Here is a 10857-nt window from a genome sequence, read left to right on the forward strand (position 1 = left end):
TTGAGCAGATACTTTTACTTGAGCTCGTAAATTAATATGATCTTAAACATACGTGTATTTACAGTGTAAACATATTTTCCATGATATCGATATTTCATACATGTTCCGCCTTTTAGAGGCAGAATAGATTCTGACCCCGTCATATCTGAGTTAACTCAAAAACTGCGCTTCAGTGTTTACTAAACGCACTTAATTCATGCCATCGGCTCATTAATAAAGACTCCAAGAGCTGAAATGGTTGAAATGTGCAAAGAATAAAGGTACATGTGCACACTTTACATCATCTTCATCGTTCCTGGTTGATATGAAAAGGCCGAGACGTACAGATCCACGGAACGTAACACTTTACTGCAGTGTTTCGGTTCAACTTTAATAAACAAACCTAAATCAACTCATTCGAACCCTTTAGCTCTGTTGAATCCAACTTAAACTAAATTCAATGCATTGCACCGTTAAAACAGTCATGTTTTGTAGTAACCATTGCAAAGAGACACGATATATAAAAAGGAAAACCATAAGAAATAAGAGGAACTGACAGCAGAGTGTGTGAGAAACCGTTTTCTGTAGTTTAACAAGTGTGTGAAACAAAATAGACATAACTAGAATAAAGAGGACTGAAGCCATTGGTGATGAAAAGAAGGGGAAAAAATAAGGCAACATTTAAAAGACAAAAATAAACAAATATCGTTTTTGATCTATTAAATGTTGCCCTCTTTTTTTTTATTGTTTCATTTAAATATGCTGATAGATAGATAGATAGATAGATAGATAGATAGATAGATAGATAGATAGATAGATAGATAGATAGATAGATAGATGGATGGATAGATAGATAATGTACAGCATTTATAGAAACGCATTTTCTTCATCAGTATAGGGTGAGTAAAATGCAGCTAAAAGTCAGGTTGTTAAAGAGGAAGTTAACACCCATGAGCTGAAGATGTTTAAAGGAAGAGCTGTAACAGAATGAAGAGAAAGACGGTCAGAAACAGAAAAGGTCTGATGAGATGTGTCTGCTGGGACTGATCCTTCTCTGTGTGCTTCTCACAGGTAAAGAGGGATTTGAACAACCATCTATCTCTCCAAACTATTTAGCTGAATTACTCTCACATAGTGTCTGGAGTTAAAACATGCATAGTTTTATTTTCTGATTAAGTTGTTATGTCAGAGTCATGTGGTGTAAAGTTTCCTGCAAAGCTTTATTGATGTTAAAAAGTATTATAAAGTGAACTCTACTGTATTCCAGAAAGCAGGTTATGTGACGTGTCCTTCCTGATCTGATGAATGTGTGTATGAGCAGTCTGCCAAATAAAAATCTAAACTTGTGATATAGATATTTGGTGTGTATATGTACATGAAAAACTCATATGCAGCTCACATTTCTTGCAATATCCATAAAAAGAATAAAAATGGCAAAAAAAAAAACAACGTTTACTCATATATTTTTAATTCTTTTAAATTATTAAGCATTAAATAAACAAAAAAATGTAATTAAATAGTAATTAAGTAAGGTTTGGGTTATTCAGCAGATATTTTTGTGTGGGTTAGTTTACTTTCTGCAATACTCTCCTAAACTCATGTGTTCAATAACAGTTTACTCTGCTTGATTCATTTTCTGCTTGTTATTATATATAGGTACCAGTGAAGTGGATGTTACTCATGTGTTCTTCGGTTCTGGTGAAGATGTCCGTCTGCCCTGTAATAATGCTCTTTCTAACTGTACATCAACTGTTTGGATCTATGACAGAGATTCAGTTGAACTGATTACTTTAGGAATAAAGAGGAAATACACAGAGATACATGAGAGACTGAGTCTGGGCTCTGACTGCTCTCTGAACATCAAGAACATCACAAAAGATGATTCTAGATCTTACACCTGCAGACAATATTTGAATGGAGTACAAGAAGGAAATGATGCACGTGTTTATCTGCATGTTCTCCACGGTCAGGGTTTCTGTGAATATTATGATTATATGTTGAATTAAATAGTAATATTGTTGTCCCTGAAAAGACTGGAATCAGTTTAATAATCTCTGTCTGATTTTCTGTTTCAGTCTCTTCATCATCCTCACAGTCTGAGATCAGATCAGGCAGATCTCTGACTCTCTTCTGTCAGTTATATTATGATCCAGTCTCTTGTGATACTTTGATTCGTGAAGGACTTCATCTGATCTGGGTGGATGAGACTGGTATGAATCTGACAGACTCCAGATTTCAGATCTCATTCTCCTCAGGACAGTGTCTCAGTGTCTCTCTGAGTACAACACTCCTGAATGAAGATCACAACAGAGAGTGGAGATGTGAGCTTAAACAGAGAGATCAGCTGAAGACCTCAGTCTTGTATACCGTCAAGTATTCAGGTACAAAACTAGGTATGTAAAACTATAAATGGATCACTGAGCTGACTTCAGATGATCACACATTTGCAGTAACAACAATGTTTGCGTGTCTTATTGATTACGTTAAAACTGAATTAATATTCATGATCCACAGATCCAGCTAAAACTGCTTCATGGTTAATCAGAGGTACTGAACTGAAACTATCAGTGAATCTGTATCAGTGATTGTTCATAAGTTTGTCAGACCGATTCTCTTCTTTCTCTGTGTTATCTCTCTCTTGTAGTGATTCTGATTATTGTTGAGGTCGCAGTGTTTACTGCTCCTTCGGTTCTTCTGCTTCAGATCATCTGTGAGAGAAGAGCAGGTGAGTTTTGAACTGAACCTGATGATCCACACTGATCTGACCTCTAACCGTCTGAATCATGACGGTACAAAAAAAGATCAGTGAATTGATTTTATTGATCTATTTTATTCATGTAGGAAGGAAGAACTCTCACCAATCAAACCAAATAGAGATGTCTACAGTATTCCAATGAAACACCTTCCAAAATATACTATAAAGATTACAGCAAGACTGATTTGAATTTTTTTCTCATAAATATCTAATATGCATACCATTTTCCAGAAATCAATACTGATTCTATAAAATAAACAAGTTATAAATGGTGGTGAAAATGTGTTTGAGCTGGGTATGTTAGCAATATTTATGTAAAATAAAAGAGCGTATATACTGAAGTGCTGATTTCATACAGCGTGCACAAGAACATGTCTCTTGGCGGGAAGACTTAATAAATAAAGCTGAAAATGAATACTGAAGAAGTACATGTCAGAAGAAAACCTGATTGTTAATTAGACTATTGGGGGGCAAACTCGTGCATTTTGGCCTGCAATTGGGAAAATTATTTTAATTCATGAATTAATTAATATTTATTCTTGTCCTTTGAACCAAACTAAATTGCAGCTCATTTTATCGCGTCACTAAACACAACTGTAGAGCTCTAAAAGCTTAGTTACAATCTTATTTTTGAGGATAACTGTGTCTGTAACTGTACAGGATTGAAGTCTTGTCTTTAGAGTTTGCTAATTTGAATGTTGTCGTATTGATATTTGTATTCGTGAGATGAAATTCATACTCACAGCTCTGATGGGAAAATCTGAACCTCTCGTGTTTGGAATTTGTGGTTACAGAGTGAAAGTTATAAACTTGTAAAATGTCATTCAATCAACACATTTTATTGGTCAATGTCTAATGAAATCAACAAAATATAAAATTTATAATATATAAACTGCTGACACTGCAACATGTGCCATCCAGACAGACCACCATTTTGGAAATGTTGCCATGGCAACAGAAAAATGCCAAAAATTGTCACACGACTGAACCTGGGTGCTGGTTATATGTGACTTCCTGGGTTAAAAAGCGAGGGATAATGTTTTAAGAAGACCTCTCTAGATAATCAGTGTATGTGACTCAGATTTCTCAACATCAGAGCTGTGAGTTTTTCAGCTTACAAACACAAATGTGAATATGACAAGTTCTCACATTCAAATTAGCAAGCTCTCGAGTTTTGCTGCAGCTCCTGGAGACACTTTCAGCATCAATCTCCCAGGATCTACAGCAGATACAGACGTTTCCATTCTTCCAAGACAGCACTGTGCTGAACATTATAATTACAGTGTGTTATAAAAACCAAAACCATAAAAATGAGAAAAATTAACTCAGCGTTACTGAACCAAACCGCTAAATGGAAAAAAATATATAAACAGGACTTCTAGCAAACCACTAGATTTCATTCATTCATTCATTTTTTCACTCTCTCTCTCTTTTCATCTTAGCTCTGCTATGTTTATTTATATTTTTAATTTATATTTTTTTATTAAAGTTAGTTTTAAGTTTTGAAATCTTCTGTAGATGTACTTGAATAATGTTTTGAAATGTTCAATGTTCAATATGTAGCGTTACTCGTGATGTAATTTTCCTATTGCTCTTATGCATCTTCCCATTGAATTGTGAAAATAAAGATGAATTACTGTCCCCAGCCTTGTACTCATAATTTCCAGCTCTTCTTTTTACGGTATGTTACTGTTATAACACCGTGCGGTAACTCATTTCATTTGGGAAACTTAAACCATTCATATCAAAGACTAGTATTATGTCTTGTTCTTGGTTAAAATGAAAGCCTACAATAATCAAATATGATCAGTGCCCCTTAGTGGTGAATATAATTTATTACAGCATGTGAACAGGACCAGGATACTTTAGTGCAGCTTTATAGTTGTGAATTAAGTACAATATACAATGCAAATGATCAGGAGTGAAATACAATTATTACATGCATGAGAACTAATGATTTGATGCGAGAGAAACACCTGCCCAGAGAGCAGAGAAAATTCCTTCATCCAGAATCACTCCAGACCCTTCAGATTCCCAGCTTCATGTTGGTGCTTCTTCTCTTAAGCTCACTTCAGCCATTTTCTACAGGGTTCAAGTCAGAGGACTGGAAATGGGAATTTTCTCTTATCTAGCTCTTTTCTTTAAAGTCACTCGACTAATTCGTGAAATTCGCATTCAATTACCTTTTGCTGCACATCAGAAAGATATTCTTTGTTTTTTCTCACTGTGAGTGATGATTAAGGGTTTTTGGGCTCCTGTTTATATTTCTGTGTAACAGAAAGTCGTAGCTGGACAATTTCACGTTCATAATCACCCTGGAGTGCTCAAAATTGCGAATGGCAATATGAATGGGAAGGATATGGAAAGGAATTTACCTCAGATATATTTTACTTTAGAATCTCTAGGGGTGCCAATAATTGTGTCCAACGTGTATTTTTTATATTTATCAGGAGAAATTCACATTTTATATTTCATACTGATATTTTTCCCCCCAATGAAAAGTTAGATTAAACATGCAGATTAATTTTCACAGCCGCCTTTGATCGTATTTACCAAGGGTGCCAATACTTTTGGTTGTGAATGTACTTAACTGTGTATTTAACTAATTCTTTTAATTTTACGCCAACAACCAAAAGGCAGTAGAAAAAATAATAATACTAATTTATTTGTGTGCACACATAATAATATCTACCCTTTTTTTGACTAATTGTTGCACTTTTAGAACAGCTACCCTTTTTCCGCATTCTCATTCTCTCGCCGTGAACCTGAGTTCAAATTTCTACTTCAAAATGAACAAACTCAAAAGGAAAACAAATCTCAGATTATGTAAAAAAGCATGCATACAGGCACATCATGTCATGAATGAGGGGTCTGAGGCGTGCGGATCCATTCGCTGGCTTTTATTGAACAAAGGCATGGCCAAAGGAGGCAGGCGTCCAATCACAGCAAGCAGGAGTATAAGAGGCAAGGAAACCAAAAACAGAATCCAAAAACAGGCAGAGGTCGGGTCAGGCAGCAAACGATTAATGTATCAAAAGGCAGGCAGGGTCAAAACCAAAGAATCTATGACTCGGGAAACACAAGGCTAGGAAAACTAGGAACAGACAATCAGACAATCAAACAATGCAACCTCCTTCTACAGTATTTATAGTCCTAGAACAGGAAGTAGCAGCAGAGGGAGTGAACACAGATCATCCGGAGGTAAGGGCTCCATCTGCTGGCTTGGTGACACATCACATCACAGAAAACAAAGAAATCTTTATTAACATATTTTCATAGATTGGTTAACATAAACTGAAGATGGAGATTTATTTCATTTTATTATGCTTGTGTGTGTTCTCCATCATTTTACGGTCAAACGGTTATCATAAGATCACATGCTTCTATCAAAACATTTAAATACACCGAGCTTTAATCGAATATCATGATACGTCTTTCCAAACCTCCTGACTAGTCTCTTCAGACATTTGTGATGTTTGAATACTGAGACCATCTCTGCAGACCAACACACACAGCAGAGGATCTGAAATCAGCCTCACACTCATCAGGAAGATAGGATTAAGCCAAACAGAAAGAGACTGGCATAGTACCGGATTGATTGTGAAAATACAGTTGAGGAAGAAGAAGGGCATGTAAATCACCAGCAGATTGAATACGAAAACAACCAAAATATGACGATCTGGTCTCCTGGATGTGTGACGTTCAGCAAAACAAAACAAAGATATCATCCATGTAATTACTGACACAATGAAGATGATAACAAGAACAAATAAATAATATTTATGGAAGAAAATATGGCCTATAGTGATGCTGAGAAATACAAGCATGCAAAGTAATATTAAACGAGGGGAAGAGAGAACAGGAGTAGTATAAAGTGGATATTTCACTGAGAGAATTGCCTTTATAGTCACCAGCTGGTTCATCAGAAAACCACACACTCTTGATGACCACCATAACGACCAGTAAAACCAACATGTCTGGTCCTTATACCAGGAGATCTCCTCTAAGAGTTGTTTCAGCAGGATGTAGGGACTCAGGAGAAGCTCAACCAAGTCAGTGAGGAGGAGGAGGATGATGAAGACTGAAACACTGTGTCCGTTTTTTCTGTGATGAATTAGATCGCTGACGGACCAAGCGAGAGCTGGGAGACCTGCACACACACTGATGAAGATGAAGATGGATGATCTGATTCTTTTCTCCTTCCAGTCAGCTTCCAGCTCCCAATGAAATGGATGATTTTCCATACTTTAGTCTCTCAAATCCATCTTTGCGATATTCAGCTGAAAATATATAAGTGAATAAATTTGCATTACATTATTGCAATCTGCATTACATGTCAATATACATGTGATGGATTAAAGTGAAAGAAATTAGTAAATAAAACATAAATAAATCAACATCTGTGTCTTACCCAGATAATTCAGAAGATTTCTACAGCGCTGTGCTCATGATATGTGTTTCCAATCATGGCTGATTTCATTTCTATCATCGTTCTGTTTGTCTTGCTCTCTTAATTTTTTTCTTCTGCTGCTTTCTGGTTGGTGGTTTATCTGGTAGTTTGATCTCAGCTCTCATATCTGATGTGTTTGCTTAAACCATAACTTCAAAAGTACCGTAGTGTAGATTCGTGCAAACTGTTTACCTGGGTAAGAAATTTTATTGGCATTTTTTATTATCTAATGTAAATCATATGATTGAATTTAACATTTTATGTACAGGAAAATGGCGCTGCATGCTTTAGAATCAGTTGTTTGCAAATCCTTACGCTTGAACCTAAAATAATCATTCATAAAATGCAAAGGTTGAAGTGAATTACAAGGGTGTTCAGAGTGGGCTGTTTACGTTAATCTCACGTCATGAAACCATTCTGCTTTTGATAAACCATCACCATTTGATAAAAACTAGTAGCCATCTAAGCTCAGAATCTCAAAATTGATCCAGCAATCGATTCTGTAGCGATTTATTTTCCCAGCCCTACTCTACATTTGAAGTGGTGGCTTGATTGCTGGATTCACTTTCTAAACGTTATGGTAAAAAAGATTATTCGTGGTTTTTACTGGAACTCGTGAGAGATCGAGAGTTGAGATCAAAGATAAACCAATAACCAGAAAACAGCAGTAGAAAAAAAAGAAAGAACAAGAAGCACTTAAAAAGTGAGAGAAGTAATCAGCCAAGATTGTAAACCTGCTTGTGCCATGAGAACAGCATTATAGACATCTCCTGAATATATTATCTCGGTAAGTATCATTATTATTATTATTCATTGATTATGAACAGACATGTAATAGAGACTAGAATGCATGTTTAACTGACATTATGAGATTTTTGCTCAAACTTTTTTCACACACATATTCATCTTTCCCCCCTTGTTTATATGCATACATATTTCAGCTATATATCTCTGGGAGATCAAAGAAAACTTAAAATGCAACCAAACATTGAATTATTTATGAAACCTCACCAGTTTCTCTGGATGATGGAAGTTTACCTGCTGAAGGTGAAGGTCAGATTGTCCATCTTCATCTTCATCAGTGTGTGTGCAGGTCTACCAGCTCTTGTTTGGTCTGTCAGTGACCTTACTCGTCACAGAAAGAATGGACACCGTATTTCAGCCTTCATCATCCTCCTCCTCCTCACTGACGTTTTGGAGATTTTTGTGAGTCCCTACATAATGATAAAGCTTTTCTTTGGGGAGGAGTACTGGTATGGAAACTGGACATGCTGGTTTTTTTTAACCTTATGGTCATCTTCGAGAGACTGTGGTATTCTCTTAAATCATCTGGTGATGCTAGAAGGGGTTCTCTCTGTGAAATATCCACTGTATGCTGCTTGTATTTTCTCTTCACCATGCTTTATAATTTCCTATATACTTGTGTTTCTCTGTATCGTTTTGGTTCAAATATTTCTAGATCCTTTTCTTTATATATTTCTTGCTCTGCTTGTCATGATTGTGTTAGTGATCACATGGTTAATATCTTGTGGAGCTTCATGTTCTTCGGATCGACGCACACACACATCCAGGAAGCAGGACCTTCAGACCGTGAATGCTTTCCTATTCAGTCTGCAGTTGCTTTTTTCACTCTGTTATTTGTTTGTTTTCTTAATTTTTTTTTCAACATTGAGGAACGGTTTGCATGTTTTCCTCATTCTTTTTATCCTGAGGAGTGTGAGACTGATTTCAGATCCTCTTATGTGTGTGTGACGGTCTGCAGACAGAAGCGGAGATTTCAAGCATCGCTAAACTCTGAAGACATTAGTTTAGTCTGAGGAGGTCTGATAAAGCGGGCTGGTTGTTATGGCATGATAACTGTTTCAATATAAGCTTATGCTCTTTTGATAACCATTGGGCTGTTGGTCAGTCAAACAAACAGTATAAGACACATTACAGCTGTACACATGTCAAATATTGACCATTAGTAATATTTCTATGGGTGACTGCTTTGGCCAATATGAAGATCATTTATATGTCTGACTGTGATCTTTTTAAAAATGTAAATTCTGCTATTAAAAGAGATGATTATCCAATAAGTCTTGGTTTGTGCTTTGACGCGCTCCCTTAACTGTGGGAACTTATATAGACAGGTGTGAGCCGTGTCCAAATCAACTTTATCACAGGTGGACTCCAATCAAGTCGTAGAAACAGGAAACAGGATGCACCTGAGCTCATTTTAGTTTTGGCAAAGAGTGCAGATATATTTGCAAATCTTTCAAACAAACTAGAAATATATTTGAATGTAATGATGCTGAAAATTCAGCTTTGAAATCATAGGAATAAATAACATTTTAAAACATATAAAGCAGTTATGTTTGTAAAGATATATCACAATATTAGTGCGTGGTTAGCATTTTAGCACTGAAGGGTTTTCTATTCAGCTCGTCAGTGCATAACTAATGCAATAACAGTATAAACAATATCATAACACTGATATTGCTGATATAGCGTGATAAAACATCTCAGATTGATCTCAGAGCTGTTCAGAAGCTAAAACACACACAGAACCCAACGCTAGAGCTGCTTTTTGACTAAATCATGTTTTCATTTCTCCACTTCCTTCAATTTCAAGTTCCTTTGTATTATTCACTGTTAATGTAACTACAGAGAAGGTATTGCTGTTTGTTGCTGGAGTGGTACCTGTTTAAAATAGCCTGTTTTATTCTGTACACTTCAGGTAATAATATGTACATGAAGACAGTACTATGCACACTTTGGGGGTTAACAAGACACGATCTTTTAGTGTAGTTAAATAGTGTTGACTTTTAAACCCTTTGGGCTGTAGTCACTGAACTGAAGCACATACAAGCAAATAAAACCTTACAGAGCTCTATGGGGGTTTTCGAGGATGTGCTGGATTCGTTTTTTTTAAAGCTTCAGCACATTCAAATCTGACACCACAGTGCCACCTTAAGGTTAACTTGAGTCTCCTCTAATACTTTGTCATGGTAATGAACTGCAGCGCCTTGCAAAAGTATTCATACCCCTTGAATTTCTGGGGGATTTTCCGTCATGCACAGACTGTCACATAATGATGAAGTTCAAGTGAAATTATAAAAGGTTCCTTTAAAATAAACATCTAAAGGCTGTGGCACACATTTCTTTTCAGTCGACTTTACTCTGAGTCCTTTAATGAGTGAGCACAGTCCACACTTCAAAATAACCAAGAAAGGGGAACATAGACTAAAAATCATGACAGTCTGATGAATCATCTAGAAAAAAATGAATCATTTGTTTGATGCAGTACCTCTTATCTCCTGGATAAAACCTCTGTTATTTTTTAAAAGCAGAAGCTTCACCGAATCACTTTTGTATAACACCCACTGTGTTAAGACATCACCGGAAACAATGCTTTTAAGTGAAGATGCTTTAAAAACTGCCTTTGCCTCCTGATTCATCCAATCAGCATGAATCATCACGGTGATCTTTTTGCCATTAGTCTAAGTTACATAAACAGCTGTAGATAATAACTACATCTTCTCTTTACCACTAGATGGAGACAGCATTAGATGAGAATAGTGTCGGAGGGATAATTCACCCAAAAGCCAAAATTCGTCTACTCACCTATTGTTGCAAATCCATATCTCAGTTTCATTAAACATGTCAAGATATGATATGAATCGAGCGCTTT

The 10857-nt window shown here is 36.1% G+C and overlaps 1 protein-coding gene across 2 annotated transcripts; it reads left to right on the forward strand.

The window, feature by feature from the left end:
* Positions 1 to 942: 942 nt before the first annotated feature.
* LOC122349162 lies at positions 943 to 3819 on the forward strand. Of its 2 annotated transcripts, none has more exons than XM_043245105.1 (6): positions 943 to 1050; positions 1636 to 1944; positions 2055 to 2372; positions 2494 to 2526; positions 2624 to 2704; positions 2821 to 3819. In XM_043245105.1, exons 1-6 carry the CDS (start codon positions 1008 to 1010, stop codon positions 2874 to 2876), a joined length of 840 nt encoding a protein of 279 aa, XP_043101040.1. In that variant the 5' UTR covers positions 943 to 1007; the 3' UTR covers positions 2877 to 3819. The 2 variants fall into 2 exon arrangements, with proteins under 2 accessions (XP_043101040.1, XP_043101041.1); XM_043245106.1 differs by having other exon boundaries at positions 2055 to 2360.
* Positions 3820 to 10857: the final 7038 nt, after the last annotated feature.

Source organism: Puntigrus tetrazona, chromosome 7, assembly GCF_018831695.1.
Source record: "Puntigrus tetrazona isolate hp1 chromosome 7, ASM1883169v1, whole genome shotgun sequence".
NCBI lineage: Eukaryota > Metazoa > Chordata > Actinopteri > Cypriniformes > Cyprinidae > Puntigrus > Puntigrus tetrazona.